Below are 24,051 nucleotides of genomic sequence, written 5' to 3'. Positions count from 1 at the left end.
AAAAACATATACTGCATTATATACTGACAACATGCTGAAAACATCCCATAAATGGAGTTGAAAAACTTACATCAGCTTCCTATGCAGAGTTTAAAATGTAGACAGAATCTTACAGTATAAGGGAAACCACTAACAAAAAAGTGTTGCTGTTTTGCAAATTCCTTACTTAAAGCAAGTAATTATTACAAATGCTTACTACTTAGAGATATTTTAGGAAGACTTACAAATTTAAATGTATTGGTTCTAGGATATAACTCTAAGTAACTACCTAGAGATATTTTAGGAAGACCTACAAATTAAAATGTATTGGTTCTAGGATATAACTCTAAGTAACTACCTAGAGATATTTTAGGAAGACCTACAAATTAAAATGTATTGGTTCTAGGATATAACTCTAAGAAACTACTTAGAAATATTTTAGAAGACTTACAAATTATAATGTATTGGTTCTAGGATATAACTCTAAATTTTAACTTCTAACACTGGAAGCAGTAAAAACGCTGCTGCAGCACAGGTAACTAATGCAGAGCCTGGTAACATCATTTCCTTACTTTTAATTGTCCTAAAAATAGGACCCCTAGAGGTATGCAAACTGCTTCTCTATATAAAACTACATGGATTATTTTCAATTTTATTTAATACTAATTCAAGTATGAAAGTCAGCTTCAGCTTCCACAGAAATACCCTTTAAACTGGTAGATCTGACAGATCTACCAGTTCTTAGAAGGGAGAAGTCACAAGGACGTCAAACGCAAGGGAAATCAAGGAGAATACCACTGCTGATGTCAAAGTTGCTCTTTGTTTTGAAACACCCCAAAAAACCCCCACAAACTAACAAAAATATTTCTTACAAAGCCGTTGGTTTACAGCCCTAAAATAATTCTTAAGTAAAGCCTGCTAGAAGAAACGAACAAGTCAAGCACTTCAGCCAGTTCTGTTTTCAGTTTCACTAATAAAATTTCAGTTTTCTAATTCAATTCATGTCCATTTAGGTTAGCCCACACTAAGTTGTGCTGACTCTTACTAACAATAAGAGCATAGAAAGGAAAATTCAATTCTGAATCATTTACTTTTCAAGTCTGCCACTGAGATATTCCCCCTCAAAAAAAATATCTGAGTTATATTTCTGAAGTTAGTTGGCACAGGAAGAAATATACAATAAATGGCTTAACCTATTTTAAGGAATGTCTAGCTACACATTATCAGAACTGATCAGAGCAGAACCATGCAGCTGTAACCCGAGTCATGTTTTACGAACAAGGGAATACAAACAAGACAAGCAGCTGAAGCGGCCCCATATTCACTGATGCACATCTTTTTCCCTAAAGCTAGGAGGGCCATTTTGTCAAGCAGGATGAAGCAGAACAAAAGTGGCTCTGAGAGCGCTGCTACAGGCATCCAGATAACTACATATAGATGTAGAGCTAAAATTACCAATTAGTTTACCAATTGGCTGCAACGGATTCGATTGGTTTGTAATTAATTCTAGATGCTGGCGCATAGAGCAGGCCGGTTGGCGCCATCCCTTTGTCCTACTGACACACAATACTGGTGTGCAGGGCTCTGGGGTCCTGGCCATCAATACAGCTCGCCAGCTCACCTACGCTACTCAGTGTAGCAGATATACCCTGTGGTGCTGAAGCAGTGGAAACTTGTACCACTTGAGAAGGTGCTGACAAAAAGGAACCTTTATGGGGTAGACTACGGCTGCGCTAGAGTCAAAACAATTTTAAATCCCATTATTTTTCAAGGTCATATCCATCCCACACGATTTCTACAAAGCCAATTCAAACTCAAAACGAAAGCAATGCTGTTAGAAAACAACACTTCAAGGAAAACCAGCGACATAAAGCTAAAAACATGCACAATATGGCTCCTGTTTCTTTCTCTTCCTCTATTCAATTCTCTGATCAATAGTCTTGCATGTCAAAAAGCTCTTTTTGTGCTTTTCCTTCTTTTCTCCAGCTTTCAGTCATCACTTTGGTTTCTGTGTGTTTCAGCTGTACTTCTCATCTCTTCAGTTGGGTGACCACATTAACTACCCTGCAATCCACAAATATCTCTACTAAAGAGAGTAGCTACATCAGAAAAATCTTATATTCCTGAATCAGAGCAAATTTGACTTGGGTCCTAGAGAGGCCTTTTATAATCCTTAAAAACAGAAAGTTCACTTTGCTTGAAAATCCCACAGTGGCTTTGAAATGTCACCTTCTCCATTTATTCTCCCATTTCCAAACAAGGAGTTGGCACAAGGGAAGTATGGAAGATTGCAGGATTTTGAGGTTACTAAGGTCCACAAAAGTACACTGCACCTCAGAGAAATTAACTAAGTCACCACATCTGTCACTCTAGCTTATTCTCAAGGCAACAAATGGGTGCCTTTATTTACAAACTATGCATACTTTATACTGGTTCATTATCTATACTGAATATTTTACATTATGTATTTACCCAAAGAAATTCTGTTTTCTTATACTGGAGCACATTCTTAGGAGGTAATCTATGTTCCTTCTTTCTTTCTTTAAATATGTATTTCCAAGGTTAACCAGGTGTTTAGGCAATTTGACACGAAAATTGCTTCCAGAAATTCCTTGTAGTCTTCTACTTAGAGCTATTCCAAACCCTGAAAGTGGGATCTGGGGTTAGATGATTGCCAAAGCAGTTCTTAGAGAGTTAGGTAAAGATGAAAGGAAGCAGAACCTCTAGCCAAAGGACTCTCATGATACCAACCTCCATACATGGCAGATAATGTTCAAGACTAAAACAGAGGAGAAAAACAGGGTGATTTCCCAGTAACTGAAATTCTCCCTACTGGTGTCCCCTTTTTAATGTTTTCATTCATGCCAAGCAGCAAACTTGAGACAGTAAAGCTGCAGGAACCTCTGAGATGAGTGTGTTCAATGCACACTACCTGTCTTCAGCTTCTTTCACCCATCAGATGACAGCCATAATGCACTCTCTGTCAAGGATATACTCCTGAGAAGCATAACCATTACCAAAGTACATTTTCTTCATAAGAGTGAATGCAGAGATATGGGGGCATGGACAGGGCCTTAATCACACAAAACAATGTTTTTAAAAAGTGTGTGTGTGTGTATATATATGTGCATACACACATATATGATGCAAAAGATGGAGAGGCAGGAAAACTACTATCTAGATGGTGAACTAAACAAAGAGATATGCCAAATTTTCAATGGGGAAATAATAAGCAATTGAAAGAATTTAGGTGTAAAAAGCTTTAAAAATTGCATAAGCCCTAATTCAAAACTGCAGATTTTGCAGTTTGGGTTGTTTTAGGCTTTTTTACTTTGTTTCAAAAGTCAAGATTTTTTTCACCCAGAGGAATTTAGACCACTAGAACAAGAATACTGTGCCTAAACAGAACACTTTAAAGGCCTGTGTTGAAGAAATAGGTACTTCCTAGGGTTGGTAGCGCCACAAGAAAAGAAGTGCCATTCACATACAAGGAATCACCTCTGCCCAAACACCTTCAGTAAGAAACCCTGTAACCAGGTACTTTTCCCATTTGTAAAACATAAGTTTGAAAACTTCTCAGTGGGAGAAAAAAAATAAAATCAAAACCTATCCTCCAAAAAAAAGTAGAACTGACAGAATTGAATTGGCCCTTATCAGCAGAAATAGGATCAAAATCCCATTGGGATCAACTTGGCTATTATAGTGGATTATTCACTGAAGTCAGGGAAATCTGGGGTTGCTACCTTCAAGTCCAACACGTTTAGAAACAGTTTTATTTTCTGGCTTGCTTTAAAGGCCCACAGTCAGTCTGGCTGACCATGGGTCTGCACGCAAAGATTTGAATCACTAAAATTAGCATACCCAGGAACCAAAAGCAGCCCTCACAAGACGTTCTCAGCAAGAGATGATAATGAGGTAAGTGCCTCTCTCCTTCTGGGAGGCCTTCAATCAATTCCAGCTCCCTCAGATAGCACCCTGATTGGAAAATCCTAACTGAAGTTGTTTCAGCTGCTTCTTTTGCATAATAGCATCACTCGACAAATCTTTCAGGGAAAGGCTTTACCCACCTCTTTAGAGTGTCTTATGCTGCCTATGGGGATCAGAACAATAGAACTTTGCTGCTGCATTTTCCATCTCAAGCAGAATGAAACTTTTCGCTGAACTATACTGAAGTTGGACTGATTTAAGTATGTGTCTTTAAGCTTTAGAATCTAGTAGAAAAACTACCTTGGCCAAAACCTTATAGACATATACCAGTAAGTAATGCTAGGTGGAAAAGCCAAAGTTTGCACAAGCAGCAACTGAACAGCAATTTAAAAATAATATAGAGCTATTTTTTTACAAAAGAATTCAACTTTTTTGACAAGGAAAAACAACAAAAAAACAGCTGAAGCGATGAATTCATTCTAGAAGGAATAAACCCTAGTAATTAAATTAATGTTTTGAGCTTCTTAGTATCTTTAGCTGCTGGCTTCAGTTTCTTAAACTCTATCAGTAGGAGTATTGTGTGTGTGGTGTGCTGTGTTCTCTTTTTAAATATAAACATAAATAAACTCAGTTGCTGAGACACCCGAAGAAGATCACAAAACAGCAGCAGCAGCCATGTTCCATCACTGCACTAACCAAAATTCCATTGGCCAAAACTGGCTACAGAATCTGCCTTTCCTCCATTTACAAATAATTTTGGGCTTAATTCCTTTTAGCATACAGGAAGAGATTTAAGGGCACAACTATCACTTTTCTGCCTAAGCTCACCACCCAAATATAGAAAATGCTAGGTTATAAAATATTCATATACACATTAGGCACATAGAAAACTAGCTGATGTATAGAATATCCATACAATCAGCATTTTGAAATGTTGAAGGTTACAGCCAGATCTATTAGCATACACCTAATCTCTGCCTCTCACTACTGCATAAACCACTTGATGCGCTTAAGGTGATGCTTCAACTTGAGCAAACCTCTTTGTTTCAGAATTCATTTAAGCACCTTCTTTACATCTTTATATACAAAGCATCAAATAATGTCTGTGTATCTATAGACACGAACCAAAAGTCCCCAATTTCAAGCCAATAGCAAAATTCCAATTCCAGCAGTGCCCAAAGCTGAGAGAAAAATATACACAACCACCGATCCCCTTACACAGACTTCCACTGTTTGTATCCTTACCACAACCCATTCGTCTGCAGTTTCAACCACAACCAGCCGCTAGAGCCCTTTCTGATTTGGGAGCATCAAACATTATCTTCAGTGACAAGGTAATCAATAAATCTATACCAACTTGTAAGAACACAAGAGGGAAAAGGTGCAAAATAAAATAAATAAATAAACCAAACAATCCCTCAGTTTTCTACCAGGTTAAAGGTCTCAAATTCCAGAATTGTTGTATTTTTACAAGGCTCTTCTTTTAAGTTGGTAATTACACAACTGAAATGTTTAAATAGAATAGCACATGCTCATTTGACTAAGACATAAGTTTGAGGAGATGCCACTTCAAAAGCTGAACTTAAGGAAGTTGAGTTTTTTACAGCACAATTTTATCTTCACAGATAGGATTTTTCAAAACCCCATTTATAAAAAGCAAAGGAAGGGAACAGTTTAACCATTTTCATTCCTAATACTGTTCCCACATATGTCCAGGAGTAAAATAAAAATTGTACTTCATGAAACAAGCTAACAAGATATTCTGTCCAGGGAGTCTGAGAAGTAAATATGGCAATATGGAATTCTCATTTACCAAAGTCTCTCAGTTCTTTAGGCATAGCAGAAGTACAGGAATCCATTTTCAGCTGGGCTGATGCCTCTGCTGGCATCTCTTACAACATTGTAACTGCTAGATACTTTTCCAGGTAGTACAAAAAGTTCACAAAAATGAATTCTAAATGAAGCTAATCCACTATCACTTTTAGGATGAGCTTTAGTAAAAGTTTATAATAAATGGGATTTTCATCCTAAAAAAAATCCCACAACAAACTCCCAAGCTAAAAAAGCCTAAGTATCATAGAATCATAGAATCAACCAAGTTGGAAGAGACCTCCAGGACGATCCAGTCCAACCTAGCACCCAGCCCTAGCCAGTCAAATAGACCATGGCACTAAGTGTCCCATCCAGTCTTTTCTTGAACACCTCCAGGGATGGTGACGCCACCACTTCCCTGGGCAGCCCATTCCAATGCCAATCACTCTCTCTGTCAAGAACTTCCTCCTAACATGCAGCCTAGACCTCCCCCAGCACAACTTGAGACTGTCCCCCCTTGTTCTGTTGCTGGTTGCCTGGGAGAATGACTGGCTACAGCCCCCCTTTAGGCAGTTGTAGATGACAATGAGGTCACCACTGAGCCTCATCTTCTCCAGGCAAACTGTGGATCTGGTGAAGCTTGTTTTCCCATGCCCTCCTTCTGTGATGCCATAAATAACATAATGACATGCATTTCAAATAATTCTTATTAAAAACATAATGGAAAATTCAAGAAAACAAAACCCAACCACATACACACTCCCTATTCCCTCAGTAGGAGCATTCACATTATTTCGTTCTCCCTCTGAATCCCTGCTGCCTAATACTGTGTGGCAGGGTTTTTTTCTGCCATGTGAACCTCAACAGTCTTCCCCTAAGCCACTTACCTACTTTCATGGCTAAATTAATTTAAATTGGTCCACTGATACTAAAATTTATGGCAAAGATGACAGAAAATTATGGCTATAGATGGACAGACAGGAGCCACAGTATGAATGCATTAAACCTGCCTAAGTCTAAAAGCCCAAGAACAGGATTATACACATTGTAGACATGATTTTCCTGGCAAGGAAGCTTAACACATTTGCCATGTCATATGTGCATTACTGATAGGAGAGCAGAGTTAGGAAGATATCTCAGTGAACCACACAGAATTCAAATGATGCCTCACATGACACCATTATTCACATATCCCTTATTCAGAGGCATAAAGTTGCTTTGCATCCTTCTCCTTGCACATTCGAGCAGTTGAAGCTACCACTGGAATAACATGCAGAACCTTGCTAGAGCCATCCTTCCTTCAACAGCAGACAGCCAAGCTGACTCAAAACAGGAAATCTAGACTCCACTGCTTTAACATTTTCAAGTAGCAAGAAGAGGCACAACCAGAGATCTTGCAAGATCTGCCATGGTATGAACAAAATAGTCAATACCATGTATGAAACTTGGTGCTTGGGGAGTAACATGACAGCGACGTATATAAAACTAACAAAAGCAGAGCAATAAACAAACGATGATGATGAACTGAGTGACACATGACTAAATTGTCATGATCAAACTAAAGACTGAGTTAACTTATTTGCAGGACACAGCCCTTCAACTAAGCTACATGAATTCCCCTAACAATGTCACATGAGTGCTTCTTAATAAATAGTGTTTGCCAGCTGACCTCTGAGACTAGATCACAATTTAAATGTATGACCTCCTAAAAGGCTGAAGTACCACAGTAAACACTTTATGTGTATTTCACAACATGAAAGCTGCACTTAGACAATGCATTTCAGCTGACGGAGGACAGCAGAGGTGAAGAAGACTCAGAGTTTCCACAAGGATCTGGTTGCTTGTTGTCACCAATATTCCCTCCAAAATGACAATACACCTCCATGATAATGACTGGTGTGATAACTCCCTAACTGAAGCCTATGTATGTAGCACCAAAAAAAAGCATATGCATATCTACTACAAATTCTGTAAAGCATTCACTTCACAGGAGAGCAGTTACTATATTTGCTGTAAGTAATTAGTACACGCTGACAACTTCACCTCTGATACAAACTAGACTGTGTCTGTCAACAATAACTCCTCAAAAGAAGTAATGCAAATCAACAGAGCCGACTGGCAACTTTTTGCAGGGAGAAAGAAAGATCTTTAGGAGGTAAAAGCAACATGAATGTTATGTAAGTATTACCATATGCAGCATCGGACTCCTCTGTTCATCCATTTGTGGTTGTTTCTACCTTTGTTTTGCAAACAAGTAACCTGATACACACAGAATCATAGAATCAACCAGGTTGGAAGAGCCTGTCAAGGTCCTTCTGCATGGCTCTCCTACCCTCCAACAGATCGACACCTGCTCCTAGCTTGGTGCCATCTGCAAACTTACTGATGCTGGACTCAATCCCCTGGTCTAGATCATCAACAGAGATATTGAAGAGGATTGGGCCCATCACTGATCCCTGGGGGACACCACTAGTGACTGGCTGTCAACTGGATGTGGCACCATTCACCACCACTCTCTAGGCCTGGTCCTCCAGTCAGTTCTTGACCCATATCAGAGTGAATCTGTTGAAGCCACGAGCTTTGCCAGGAGCTTGTTGTGGCAGCTCATAGCTGCCACAACACCACTGTCAGGCCTCTATCAAAATGCAGACTTCCCATTTAGACTATGTACACCCCCGACCTGTGAACAGATCAAGTAGCACGATTAAAACACTGAATGGTATCTACTCCCCCTTAAAATATGTGATAATCATACAAATATGCTTCTGTTCTTCCAGGCACAAAAAACTGCTGATCTAATTACAATGCAAGGCTGACTGATTCTCTTAAACATGAAAATTCTCTGGAGAAGTTTCCTGAGCAGGAAGACAGTTCAGAAACAAAATGTTAGATTCTGTTAGAGCAACCAGTGATTTGGAAGCCTCCAGCTACTGTTCAGTGTTCAAACCTGCTTTCAATGAAATGTATTTGTATGCTAATCTCAAAGTCCATTTGGCCGTGTCTGATTACAGCACAGAACTAGATGCATGTGATAACAAAAAAGTTTACTTGAATTGATATATGTCATTTTTTTTACAGTGATTAGATAATCATTTCCAGAATGTGTTGAGTGTTCAGCATGTTAAATATGAAAACAAAGTCCTATCTTCAATGCTTCTTCTGGGTTCTCTTAGTGCTTGTGACGAATTTGATTTCTAAAGATTGAGTGTTTCTTATGAAATGACAACGATCTTTCTACTACAAAACCGTCATGAAATGTAAAACAGATGCACAAGCTATTAGAAACACAAGTTACTTGAAATTAGGAAGCAGGCCTTATAGTGGCATCCCAATCAGACACTGTTTATGTTTGACCACCAGTCACTTCCTAAACACCACAGAGAGAATCAGAAGAGTGGTAACTCTCACTGCAAAAAGGGAGCAATGCTCTATCAAGCCACTTCACAAGACGCAAGCAAATGTGAAACAGGCTGAACCACAACAGTGCCACCTACAGTAAAAAGCATTATAGGGAAAAACAACAAAAATCAGAACTCAATGAGCAAAAACTGATTTCATTGACAAAATGATATCTAATAACATTATGTACATCACCACAAGTTTTATACACTTCAAAAATGAGTCACTGCCTAAGATCAATGCATCTTCCTAAATCTGAAGGAACACACCATCAGTTTTCCTATTTACAAGCCTTCACTAGATAGCAATCACTAAGTAACATGTTTCTGAAGCTCCAAGCCCTCGCTTGGCTCAAGAGCCATGTGACAACAGGCAAAGAAGAGCTAAGACTCACCTTGCATTCCACAACGCTCTGATCCGATTCACACGTCACATAGATTTCATCCACTGCCCGCCTGAGGTTGTCAAAAAGAAACGCCCAGTAACGAGCTCGCAAATCAACTTTTCGAGGCTGTCTTGTTTTTGTTGGGCTTTTATCAAAGGTTTTATCTGCTGCTGCTGTTAGCTTACAATCTATGGTAGCACTCTGAAAAAAAGGACACAGTGGAAAACAAGGGAGAAGTGCAGTCAGTGGGTTAGGTTTGCTGTGCAACACACATTTTTCCAGCGTATTCAAACATAGGGGTCAGTGAGAAACTTTTCAGTGAAGAAGACCACATCTTCCCACAAAATTTTCAAAGCATGCTTTATTATCTTACACATAGGCAGTAGCTATATAGAATTAGATTCTGTTTCTTTGGTATTTATAACCCAACATTCACACAGCACAACAGTACAAGATATTCTGCCACTTGGCCCGTGGCATGGTTACATTTCTAACTCCATATCCTGTATTGCTTGTTCTGCATCATCTTGAGATGAAAATAACATTCTACTAATAATAATTCCAGCAATATTCCGTCACACTTAAATCCTATTACCAAGGCATCACACAGGACTTCAACTTTTTTAAACTCCTCATTCCAGTAAGAGCATTCCTGTCAGTGAAATGCTGATGTGGCAAGCCCTGTGGATCAATGTGTTATGGCTGTGCTGCAGAGGAGATGCCAGCAAGCAGTGCATTAGTTACAAGTGGAAGCTTTCACACTTCACTTTTACTAAGGCTTCCACTCACCATATGGTTAACAGTGTAAGTTCAATTCAACTCAATGTAAGTGCTATGCCAGTGGATCAAGTTTCTCATACTTAACACCAAGTCTCAAGGTGTCCTCATGCTGTTTTAAATCTCAATTTGACAGCTTTGTCGGCAACAAACCTGTTTTGATTTTCCGTGTTAGTGTCCAGAGTGATCTAGTGCTGCTTTTGCTGCACAGATGCAGAGGGCTGCCAATGTGCTAAATGTGATGGAAGCAAAAGGAGAACATCCAAACTGCCTTCACAAATGCTGGCACAGACAGGAATCAGGATGTACCTACTTAGAAGTACTGTTATGCCTCCTCAGGTTTATGTACCTGTTGACCTTGCGCATTCAGCTTAGTCACTCATGGGGAGATGTCTCCTTGTCAGAGATAAACTGTCTCTCATCTGCACACCAGATCAAAGGACTCTGAAGCATGGCTATTTGGCTGAAAATGCCAAATCAACACTTGGCCTTATGGCACTGTCCTTATTAAACTTGAAATTCTCTCCCACAACAAAATAAACCCCACCAACAATCACAAATAAACAAAGAAAAAAATCAAACCAAAGCACAAACTGAAAAATCCTGCCACTGTGCCAGACTTCTGTAAGCTTCTGCCTTCCATAGCAGCCAGGTGGATAAGCACTTCCACTAGACTCAAAGTGATGCCCACCAATGCTGTTTTGTGGTACATGCTACAATAGTCTCATTTTGAGGTTTTTTTTCATTAAAGGTAGCACCCTGAACAAGAGTTTTGATGCGCTGGTCCCTTGCAGCCACAGAAAATCAGTTCTTACTAGAGTACTCTTGTAGACAACATTGCAAAATTCCATTCTAACTCTGCTTTTGGTGACTGAATTAGAACAATCAAAAGCAACACTGCACAAGTCAGTATGCAGAGTTCATAATCAGTGTATTAATCAGTAACTAAAAACACTGTAAGCAGCATAACAATTGATGAGGACTCAAGCCTTTTTATCCCTTAAGCAAAAAGCTGGGGAATATTATCTCTTTGTGCCAAAAGGTGAGTTTAATGGTTTAGGTGTGCACTATTTTCATTCTTACTCTCCAAAAGGAGTAAGAGTCACTTCTGTTGTCCAGACCTGGGTAGGTCATGGCCTCAAACTTAAGCAGGAAGAAAGAGAATTCTTTGAGAAAAGTAATTTTAAGACTACAGATAACTGCAACATGGTTTTGGATGGACATATCAATGAAAGCACTTTCAAAGAAGAGCTGAAACAATTTATTTATGATGAAATACATAGAACAGAAACCCAAAGAGGTTGACAAGATTGTAAGAAAGAGTTCTTGTAAATTTATTTTCTGGAGATTAGTGGCCTATTTATATGTAAAGGAAAATTAAAACTGAAGGCTCAAAGTAACAAAAAAAGCCATCAGTTAAAGCAGTAGTCATTGTCTGAAAGCACAGAGTGACAAACTGACGTGCCAAGAAGACACACAGACCCTCAGCAGACAATTTCAAACCTTAACTGTATCCCCTAGGAATGCACTTTTTCTGCATTATATAATTTTAGTATAAGAATCCCACACAAAGCAGTGAAGAATTCTCCTAAAAACACCATTATTTACATACTTTCAAGTGACTAAAATAGACAGAATCCAAATTATGTAGCACATTACTCTTACACCCAAGAGATTATGAGGGTAAAGCCTTATAGCAGTCCCAAATACATCAACGGAACTCCTCCATCACAGAACAAGAAAATCAGGATACACAGTGGTTGAAACATAGTAGTACACAGAGAAGGAACACAAGGCCAGCAGCTGTTAAACTAAATGGTAAAATAACATGACTACTTACCAAAGATGCAAATACACCTTCCTTCTTAGAATCACAGAATTGTCAGGGCTGGAAAGGACCTCAAGAATCATTCAGTTCAAACCCCTCTGCCGCAGGCAAGGACACCTCACACTAAATCAGGCTGCCTGGAAACACATCCAGCCTAGCCTTAAAGACCTCCAGGGCTGGGGCTTCCAACACCTCTCTGAGCAACCTGCTCCAGTGTCTCACCACTCTCATGGTGAAGAACTTGTTCCTAACATCCAATCTGAGTCTACCTACTTCTAGTTTTGCTCCATTCCCCCTAGTTCTATCACCACCTGATACCCTAAAAAGTCCCTCATCAGCTTTCCTGCAGGCTTCCTTCAGATACTGGAAGGCCACAATAAGGTCTCCTCAGACCCTTCTCCTCTCTGGACTGAACAGCTCCAACTCTCTCAGCCTGTCTCCATAGGATAGGAGCTCCAGCCCTCTGATCATCCTCATGGCCCTTCTCTGGACACACTCCAGCATGTCCATATCTTTCTTGTAATAGAGGCTCCAGAACTTGACAGTTCTTATTGGGATTTGCTTTCCAGTCATAAGTCTTAGAACTTTTACTCACCTGGACTATTTTTTCCAAACAAGTGAAGAAATACAGCAGAAAGGCAGCCTTTATATAGGCAGCATGCTTATCCGAAGAATCGTTTGCATTATTTTGCTGAACAGCACTTTCCTAACTTTCTATTACTGATCAAGTCACACATCTGGAGGTTAGGAAGTGCTAAAAGTAAAGGCTGAAGAAGATTTCATAAATGCTAGCAGGTTTTGTCTTCTGAATACTCGATGTTGAAACTTTTATGCTTTAAAATACAATGCATGTTCAGTTTTCTGTATGTATTAGTCAATCGCAGCAGGCCTTGCCCTGGTGTGGCTGGGAGGCTTGGCTGAAACAGCCAAAGGCTGTGTGGCCATCCAGAGAGACCTGGACAGACAGAGAGCTGGGCACAGAGGAACCAGATGAACTTCAACAAGGACAAGTGCAGAGTCCTGCATCTGGGGAGGAATAACAAACTCCACTAGTACAGGCTGGGAGGTGATCTGCTGGAAAACAGTCCTGTGGAGAGGGACCTGGGGGTTAACCATGGCACAGTAATGTGCTCTTGTGGCCAAGAAAGCCAATGGGATCCTGGAGTGTATTAGGAGGAGTGTGTCCACCAGATCAAGGGAGGTTCTCCTCCTCCTCCTCTACTCTGCCCTGGTGAGACCCCATCTTGAATATTGTGTTCAGTTTTGGGCTCCCCAGTTTAAGAGGGCCAGGGATCTGCTGGAGAGAGTCCTGAGAAGGGCTACGAGGATGATTATGGGACTGGAGAGCATGGCTTATGAGGAGAGGCTGAGAGACTTGGGACTTTTTAGTATGGAAAAGAGAAGACTGAGAGGGGATTTGATAAATGTTTATAAGTATCTGAGGGCTGCCAGGAGCTGGGGGGACAGGCTCTGCTCATTGCTCCCTGGGATAGGACAAAGAGCAACGGGTGTAAGTTGCAGCAAAAGAGGTTCGGCCTCAACACAAGGGGGAACTTCTTTACTGCAAGGGTCACAGAGCACTGGCACAGGCTCCCCAGAGAGGTTGTGGGGTCTGCTTCTCTGGAGCCTTTCAAGGTCTGTCTGGATGAGTTCCTCTGTGATCTGTGTTAGATAGGATTGTCCTGCTCTGGCAGGGGGGTTGGACTGGATGATCTCCTTGGGTCCCTTTCAACCCCTAACATCCTGTGGTATCAGTGATATCACAAAACATTTTTACAGCACGAACAAAAAATGATCAGATACCTGTTTTGCAGTCTTATGTGTTCCTTGAGTCACCCTCTTTGTTTTTCCACCAGCCTGCCATTTAGATTTTCCTGTGAGAGAAGCAACTGTTTAAACCAACAGCAGCAATTTTAATTAAACAAAGCATTCTAAAATGCAAATACCTCATCTTGCAATGTACTGATACAGGCACAACCCAAGAGTTAAGAAGTTCCTAAAACTGTATATTCCAAATACATATTCCACAGTTCAGAATGTGGATAATGCCAGAAAATTAAATGAATTACAAAGAAAGGCAAGAATTACAAACCTCAGCATACAAATACAACCTACCTTTAAGTGCTCAGTGCCTTTGAAAATCCTGTTATTGCCACCTACACATCAAATAGATCTACACATCAGTTTTCTATATAGATGGAAAAAAACCCTCTGCTCTTGAACAACTCTTCAATCAAGTATTACAGAATTGAAACAATATCTTTACTAGGGAAAACAACTGTAATAATTTAGCTTTTCCTGAAGTGTCCTAACAGCCTACCGGTAGATTTATGTATTTTCTGCCAACAGAACTCAGGACTGGATTTAGTTCACCTACATTTAGGCAGCAAAGGGAGAGAGAAAAATATACAAAAAGCATGAGTTGATCTTAAGATCTGAAATATCTTCTCCAATGTACCTGTCTCCCTCCACTGTTTATCTAAAGCGAAGTTAGCAACATCAGTTAGCAAAATCAGTTTAAATTCCTATAGTCACAAAGGATGAATTCAGGTCTCAGTGCTGTGGTGGTGGCAATTTCTGAACTGATTCAGAATTACATTATTGTGTTAGCCAACACCTACATGACATGTCTGCATTATTATATTTGAGATGTGCTCAGGGCTAAGTCAAACTTATATTTTATTCTACTTGGTATCTAACCTGTACATGAAAATCACAAGATCCAACTACAAACATGAAAGCAGGGTAAGACAAAAATACTAAACATGGCACAGTAAAGGTTTCAAGATTATTTAGCTCTATGAAGCCAAGCAAATAAATGCATTAGTTGAACACAGCTCCTTCCTCGACCAGGGAGACAATTCTTGCATTTCAGAACTGTCCAGTTGAGTTCTTAACAGCTCTTGGGCCAAATTCCTTAATACAGGCCAGCTGTTTTACATTGCTCTGCTTATGTAAAGCAGCTGTAAACCTGTCAGAACCAAGCAGTTATACAGCTGTTTCACATCACTGGCTATTCCAGAGAACAAGGCCCGTAATTTTCAAACAAATTTAAAAATTATTGGCTCGATAGTTCATTTTTTAAATGCTGCATTAGCCAAAACAACAGGTACAAATTAATATACTGACCTCAATCTGCAGCATTCAGGAAAAAAAAAATGTTTGGCTACTCTATGTATAAAAGTGTCTGTTCATTAAAAAGCCTGAAGTGCAGATGAACTCCATGCTAGATTATAACTGAAATATTTCAATCATCAAAGTCTCTCTTCTGATGTGATTTGCATCCTGCTTAAACAAGATCTTGAATGCAGTGGCATTTGGAACTGGCAGTTAAACACCAATAAATACAGGTATATTAAAATCTAAAAAAGGATAGATGAAGTAGTACAAAAATCCATCATCTAAGAACTGGGCAATGTCTGAACGAGTTCCCTCTAAGAGCAAAAGCACTAAGGTACACATCTAGAGAAACCACAACTTAAAGAAATACCAGGTAGTGTGTGGCAGGGATTCATTATTTCTTCAGGTGTACAGGCCAAGAAGTTTTGTACTTCAGCAGCAGCCACATTTCTGAGTTTTATTATTCTTTTGCTGAGTTTCACTACTCTTTTTATCCTAACAAGTGCCTCTGCTTATTAGAAGACACCTTCCTTTCTGCCTCATTTATTTTATATTCACAAGTACAGACAACACAAAAGCCTCGCTCAGTGGTCATGTGTATGTCCAATGACTACTGGCATGTAATTATATGGTACTAGCATTGCCATGAGAGGCACTGGAGAATCTCCAAACATATGAAGGGCAATACTTGCTAGGAATTTACTAAATTTTAATGAAAACAATATTGCCCACAGATAATCATTTCATTAGCTATTAACTTGCCATTGTGAAATATGTAAAATAATATTCAGGGTGCTGGAGTCAGATTTCACACTTTAAGTCCACTTCCTTTCTGGTTATAAACATGAAGTACACAGGGTTTATGATTTGTGAAGACTTCCTGTTATAAAAAGCTGAGGTGCTAACATCTCAAAAAAAAAAAATAAAAGGCCATTGATAAACTATTTCCAGAAGCTATATTTTATACTAACAATCTCAACAATCATCCCTTTCATCTCTTTTGGATAGTTTTACCAACCCAAGAACTGCCTTCAAATTTAGTATTCAATAGCAGCCCTCATTTCTGTTCTCACTAAGGCAGAGATCCACTGTGTGTGTTGTTTCAGTTGTCCCTGACATATTCATCATTATACCTTCAGCAGGAATGAAAACTATCTTCTATCGTATTTCTTTTAATCTCTTTGGATCAACCTGAAGATACAACTAAGTAAGCATTTTGTTGTTTTCCTCCAGTTCCTATACACAGTGTGAGTTATCTACTCCGTCACTCCTCCTCTTCTACGCTATCTATAAAAGCTGTAAAACAGTCAGTCCACAATCTAATGCCATTGCTATACTACTCCAGAACCTAACCCACCAGCCCAGCTAATGCAACTGTCCATTTTAAACACTTTCACAAACCTAAGGTTTGCTAAGACCTGGTTCCCTGAACCTCATTTAAAGTAAGGCAGAAGCATCTGCCTAGAGGCAGTAATCAGATTCTACTCAATTCTGACTCCTTAACTGAGGAAGTATATTGAAGTTTCTAATATTACTAAAACCCATATCTTCTTCTTAAATTTTGTGGAGAAGTAGCAGATATGATTTCTCTGAATGATAAGTATTTGGAGAAGTTACTGCCTTGAATCACAGACGTAACCAAGTTCTCCATATTTTTCCACATCTGGACTGAGTCACAGAAATAAATTTTGGGTAAGATTTTTACAAATCACTGTCACTGCCTCATCCAGAACATAACAGCCTTGTATTCACTTCCCAGTATTAGATAGATTCCTGTTTATTTCAGTGAAATTCAAGGTTTGAAACCCAGAGGCTTTAAAGAACACACTTCCCTTCATGCTAACATTCTGTCAGTTACAACCAGATCCAATATTGCTAGGGTTGACAGACCATGTTTTCAGTCATGACTCTCAGAACGTCCCTAATCTGCACCCAAGGGAGCCAAGTTTCATGACTTCTAGCACATACTGCAACATCTATTTATTCCATTAGACTCTTGCTAAAGCAGATTATATTGCAGGCTCCCCAGAGTGTGCCAGGTATCCTTCAACCAATAAATACATCTCCTTATCCTGAAATGCTCAACCAACAAATGGATTCTCTGTGGTGAAAGACCAAATTATTTTTAATAAATAGTATACAAGAAGGTAACAGATACAAATACAAGATTGTTTGCTTTGACACATCTCTTAAAGTTCCAAGGGTACCTTACCTTCTATTACCATTTAAATGTCAAGCCTTTGAGATGTCTTAACTGTTGCTAACATAGCTTCGATTTTGTAGTAAATTTCGTACGCAGTGCCTATCTCCATGCTATGCCACAATTTCATGCTAGGCATATGAAAAATTACAAAGGATAAAGCTGAAATCCTCTACTAGAATGATGACAGCTTTCTAAGTTTGGCAAGACCCAAGTACTGCACTAGGCCATAGATTTGAAATGAAAATTTAATTGTGTAGCCAGGTGGGGGTTGGTCTCTTCTCCCAGGCAACCAGCAATAGAACAAGGGGACACGGTCTCAAGTTGTGTCAGGGGAAGTATAGGATGGGTGTGAGGAGGAAGTTCTTGATAGAGTGATTTGCCATTGGAATAGGCTGCCCAGAGAGGTGGTGGAGTCACCGTCCCTGGAGGTGTTCAAGAAAAGACTGGATGAGGCACTTAGTGCCATGGTCTAGTTGACTGGCTAGGGCTGGGTGCTAGGTTGGACTGGATGATCTTGGAGGTCTCTTCCCATATGGTTGATTCTATGAATAGCAGACTAGTGAATTTTTGTACAGTTATAAAAGTCTCCTCCTAGGACACAAAGTAAACTACCATTAATTAGTCTACCCACAGAATCTGCTGCATAATAATGAACTTTGTGACAGAGTGTTTTAATTTCAATAGGTGAAATGTGTTAACAGTCACTATCTTATCTAGACCACTGCCAACATGCTTTGGATTTTCTCCTGCCATCCATCTGTATTCATCATTACAATTTCATATCTGACATGACATGGGTGCATGCTGCTCAAAAACACATCACAGAAGTGCCACCTGCCACTCCAGAAACTGCTCTCCATTTTAAGGAAGTATTTCTTATTGGCAGGAACTATGTATTTCCATTAAGGAATTACAAGGTTTTGATTGCAGTTTTTTATTGCTCTTTTTTCCACATCCTCTATAAAAAAATACACATCTTTCAGAGGAAACATTAAATGGTAAGAGGGACACAAGCATACAAATTTTAAAGGAAACATAAAGGAAATCAACTGGCATTTTAATTTATCAACCCTCTGTAACACTACCAGCAGTAATAGCTAATGCCTATGCCCTCACTGTTTCTGCAGGGAAAAGAAAATCTCCTCATGAGTAACCATATATAAAATGCTAAACCACACACTGCTGCTGCCAAAGCAACACTTTTGAACGTTGCAACCAGAAGAAACAGCCCAAAGACAAAATCCTGCTTTGCACAGTAGCGTTGCAAGACAGGCTCAAGCAACTTGAACCTTTGGCCTGATTTACACAACTCCTCAGCAAATTAGAATGGTTCCAATTCACAGTATTGCTGCATCATTCCTCAGGGACAAAATACATAGTGAAAGATCAGCACAAAATGAATCAGAGCTCACTGACACCAACATATATATGCTCTACTCCAAGACAAGGGTCAAGAGGAAAAAAAAAAATCAGGCTCTGACAGACTTTCATTAGCCACAAGTTCCCTTCCACAGGGAAATTCAATTCTCCATCAGGCAATTACCATCATATCCTTTGCACTGTGCAAAGAAGCCAGCCTGGGATTTAATGAACAGTGATAAAAAGTTTTAAAAGTCACAATGGTGCCAATACAATCAAAAGAAGGAAATCAATACAAAGGCTAAAAATTCACTCTTATTTTAATTCCTCATGCTTTGACAGAAAATGTTAGAGCAAACACATACATACACTCACATACTCACTTTTAAGGAAGAAGTCTTAAATGAAAGTTTCTCAAAGACTATCACAAGCAAGGTAGCATTAAAAAAATAGGTTTCTGATATTAGCTGCTGTTCTGCTTGTCACAACTCAGCAGAGGCACTGCTATGCCTTCCCAACTGATTGCAGTATCCCTAATGAAACCCACACAAATGTCCACATACAAACATCTCAAGCAACAAAATGTCTTCTGTGACTTTAGACTTGGCAACTTCAGAAAGACAAGAAACTCCAACAATCACAAACACACCATCAGGCATAAAACAAGCCAAAGACTGTTTAACTAAGCATCAGCTTGCTTCAGGCACAGGGTTAATTATCTTGCTACTTAAGACAGAACTGCTCATAGAAACACCTTTTCCACTGGCAGAATCACAGAACAGCTGAGGTTGGAAGGAACCTCTACAGACCATCTAATCCAATCTCCCTGCTTAAAGCAAGGTCAGCTACAGCAAGCTGTCCTGGACTGTCCAGACAGTTTTAACTATTTCAAGGACAATATCTGGCCACAGTTTTTCTAGGCAACTTGTTTCAGTTTTCAGCCACCTTCACAGCACAAAAAAAAATTACATTTAGTTGCTCCTGCCTAAGTCTGGGAGGCAATGGCATCCACACAGGAACATGTGAGCTACAAAAACACTTAAGTCCTCAGAAACAGCATTCTGATAGCTGGAACAACTTGAGTAATATGAAAATTAAAGTAAGTTCCTGTCTCCTTAAAACATCATACCACAAGAGAATATTACAACAGTAACAAAACTGTTCTGAGGACTTGCACTACAGTAAACTATGCTCAAATACAGAAAACTATCCTCAAATATCCCCTTCCTTTAAGATTCCCAACAAATGACTATCCAAGACTGAAGTGATACCAAAAGAAACTTCCAAACGTACTCTGTTTAGAACAGAGAGCAATTTGCTGGGTTATCCTAAGCTATCCCTGCAATTCTAAATTCCCAAGTTACAAGAGTTCAGTTTAAGGCAGTATTATTACATCACATAAAAACCTTGCTTACAGCAGCAAAAGAGATGTTGCTTCAGATAAAATGAAAACAAATTTTCATCTGTCACTGTGAAGGTGTTTCAAAAAGTCATCTGTCAAGTCTGAGGTGCACCCTGGAAAAAAGCTTTATTGCTACCCCATCTACGCTAAACAGAACCACTTCTTTTTTAACAGAGATACTATGTAAGGAATATGCTTCCAGGTGAGCAATATCAGTGGACAAAGGGGTGGAAGTCTGCTGAACACATACCCTCATCTTCCTTGTTTTCCAGTGGAACACTCCATGCAATCAGGTTCCTCGCTGTACGTCCCTCTTCTGCAACTATTTTCCTCACTTTGTCATGGCTGTTAGAGCGCTGGAAGGAAGCCTGAAAATAACAAATACAGGGATGGAAAAAGTACATACATTTTTGGTTTAATATGTTCATTTCATCCAATAAGTGGTTAAACCACTTCACGTGAGGCGTGTGGGTACTGAATTCTTCTAGCATATCTGAAACAGGTGTACACACTCATTTTCACAATCATTTGTGTACATGATAAGCAGACTGATTCATCAACATGCCATAAGAGTTAGTACTCAGCCCGCAGTATCAACACATTTTTTTAACCTTCCTTTATTATTATAGGTGTTTAAGGCCAGGCTGGATAGGGCTCTGGCCAGCCTGATCTAGGGTAGGGTGTCCCTGCCCATGACAGTGGGCTTGGAATTAGATGATCCTTGTGGTCCCTTCCAACCCTGACTGATTCTATGGTTCTATTGATTCTCAATGCTGCTGGTGCATCACAACACATTTCAAAAATCCTTTTGTTACCTTGTGTTAATTTGTACTAATTACTGGAAGATAAAAGTTGCATGGGACCAAAACACACATGTTAATTGGAGAAGGGCAAGAGATTTATCAGAAGCATCTGAAAGAGGTATAAAACTCCAGCATACTGTAACTAGGACAAGAACCTAGAAAGTATTTCCTGGCAACTAAAGTCAGCTGTTATCATTAGAAAGCTGCAGCTGTTCAATGACAACAAGAGAGACACTGAGGATGAACTTCACATACATATTAAACTTATTACTTTGCTCTTGCAAAATACACCATTGCAAGGCATTTTAAACCAAATCTATTAGGAAATATTTGTAACAAATGAGAGATGTCAGTTAAATACAGTCTTGCTCCTACAACGTATCAAGTTATTTGTCAGAAAATAATCTGAAACAAAGCCATACTACAGACTGCTGACCAAGTTATCTTTAAACACTGACAAAGTTAACCACAAAGAAGCTACATAAATCTAAGCATTACTTTAGGCATGGACAGATTGATTTCCTAATGCACTCATAAGAAGACACACCTTTCCTCTTTTTGTTCTTACTGTCATTACAACTCAAGTCTGAAAACATCTTGCTTTATAGCACAGCACATCTTTAGAAAGGAAATACAATAAAAATGAGCATGGTGATGAGTGCTGAAACCACACAAATAAGAAATTGTTTTTTTACTTCAATGCCTGTATAATGGCATTTAACTTAGGTTCTCATATTCAGATGTCCTCAATTGCTTGTTCCAAAGCTGCAGTGTGCCACCTAGTGCCTCACACACACACACACCCCTATAGGTACTACCATGCAGCAAACAATAAGTCAAAAACAGCACTGCTATGTAGGTGAACTTTAGTAAAACCTAATGAAATAAATTAAGCAAATTATGTATTGTGGCCCAAAGAAACCTAAGCAATGTACACAACAAGGACCTGTATTAAACTGGTTCCAGTCCACCCTTATTCTACAGAATTCATTGCCTATTCTTGCTAGGCATTTTTATTAAGACTGACCATTTTTGGTGAATCAGGTTTGGTTTGGGTTTTTAAGCCCTTGCTCCTTAATGATACAGCTTTCATCATCCATCTAAGAGATAAAGTTCCATGAATGTCAAGTAATTGTTTTAAAATCACTTTAAACTCCCAATGTAAATACCTGTGGCAGATTACTTGAAAAGTAAAATCATTTTAACATAACCACTTCTGAAACGTGCTTGTTTCAAATGAGAAGCACAATGTTCAAACTGTATTTTGCACCATTCCATTCTCAACTCTTCAAAGATGACCCAAAGACTCACTGTAGCTGGAATTAAAACTACCTATAGCATTCCAAACTATCAAAAATACATTTATTGCAACTCTTCTTCAAATCCTCCACCAGCAGACAGTGTTCACTCAGCACAATCCAGGTAATCTTTAACCACAGCTTGGCTACAGCATAAGCCCATTCATTCTTGCCTAACATGGAGGTCTTGGTAACTATTTGGACTTCTTTCTTTCCTATTATTTCTATGCTGCTGTGTTCCATTTCATCCTTCATCAGTTTTCCTATCTTCCAGGCTTACCATCCCTATTCCTTTAGTTGTTTGTTCTCATGTTTTTCAGATAATCAGATTTCAAGTTTTCTGAATCTGAGCACTCAAGAGTTTCTCTTACAGATTGTCTCTAACCAATTCACATCTGTTTTTGAAATAACGAAAGTAATACCTAAAGTAGGCACAAATACTTCACTGAAGACCTTCTCATTGCTAAATACTATGGGCGGCTTTTTCACATCTTACAGATGACATTCCCATTTAATCACCTCAAAAGAATCATAGAATCAACCAGGTTGGAAGAGACCTCCAAGATCATCCAGTCCAACCTAGCACCCAGCCCTATCTAATCAACTAGACCATGGCACTAAATGCCTCATCCAGTCTTTTCTTGCACACCTCCAGGGATGGTGACTCCACCACCTCCCTGGGCAGCCCATTTCAATGGCAAATCACTCCCTCTATGAAGAACTTCCTCCTAACATCCAGCCTATACTTCCCCTGGCACAACTTCAGACATCATGAGATGGTTTTTTTGCAATATGTTATTACCTTTTCAGCACTTAGGATATCATAATACAACATCTGTCATGACCTATCATGCAAGTTATCACGACTTACACAGAATAACAAAACCTGACAAGAGATCTCTGCTTCCAGTTCAATCCTCAAGTCCCTGTGCCCAGGACAGGACAGACCCAACTCTTCCTAATAAATAAGCAGAATTTCATTCATTGCACATAAATCCTGTTATAATCCCAAGGTTCCCCTCTACACAATTGCTACCAGAACAGTTGGTTTTGATTCTTATTTCTGAAAGTTGTTACTCCAATGTAAATTTGCATTACTCCACATCAAACTGACTTTTAATTAGCCAAAAAGGCTTATGAGAAAAAGCATCTCAACATGACATTTCCAAGTACTTTGCATCATGAAACTAGAGCCTGATTTAAAATTCTAGGAGCAGGTGTTAACCTGTTGGAGGGTAGGAGAGGCCTGCTGAGGGACCCTGCCAGGCTGGATGGGTGGCCAGAGGCCAATGGAATGAGATTTAACAAGGCTAAGTGCCTTTGGCCACAACAACCCCAAGCAGCACTACAGACTGGGGACAGAGTGGCTGGAGAGTAGCCAGGCAGAGTGGGACCTGGGGGTAGTAGTAGACAGTGGGCTGAACATGAGCCAGCAATGTGCCCAGGTGGCCAAGAGAGCCAATTGCATCCTGGACTGCATCAGGAACAGTACGACAAGGGAGGTTATTCTACCCCTGTACTCAGCACTGGTCAGGACACACCTTGAGTACTGTGTCCAGTTCTAGGCCCCTCAGTTCAAGAGAGATGTTGAGATACTGAAACATGTCCAGAGAAGGGCGACATAGATGGTGAGGGGCCTGGAACACAGCCCTGTGAGGAGAGGCTGAGGGAGCTGGGGGTGTGCAGCCTGGAGAAGAGGAGGCTCAGAGCAGACATCATTGCTGTCTACAACTGTGTGAAGGGTAGCTGCAGCCAGGTG

The 24,051-nt window shown here is 39.6% G+C and overlaps 1 protein-coding gene across 3 annotated transcripts in view; it reads right to left on the bottom strand.

The window, feature by feature from the left end:
- SCAPER (S-phase cyclin A associated protein in the ER) overlaps positions 1-24,051 on the bottom strand; it is a 243,491-nt gene that overhangs the window by 126,457 nt on the left and 92,983 nt on the right. For all 3 annotated transcript variants that reach the window (XM_064157319.1, XM_064157318.1, XM_064157320.1), the window contains 3 exons: positions 20,442-20,559; positions 13,911-13,981; positions 9,512-9,703 (listed from right to left, as the gene is read on the bottom strand). In XM_064157319.1, the coding sequence (XP_064013389.1) occupies positions 9,512-9,703; positions 13,911-13,981; positions 20,442-20,559 (381 nt within the window). The remainder of the gene's footprint in view (positions 1-9,511; positions 9,704-13,910; positions 13,982-20,441; positions 20,560-24,051) is intronic.

Source organism: Pogoniulus pusillus, chromosome 17, assembly GCF_015220805.1.
Source record: "Pogoniulus pusillus isolate bPogPus1 chromosome 17, bPogPus1.pri, whole genome shotgun sequence".
Classification (NCBI taxonomy): Eukaryota; Metazoa; Chordata; class Aves; order Piciformes; family Lybiidae; genus Pogoniulus; species Pogoniulus pusillus.
Note: the sequence above shows the minus strand (reverse complement) of the source record. Positions and strands in the feature narration are given on the sequence as shown.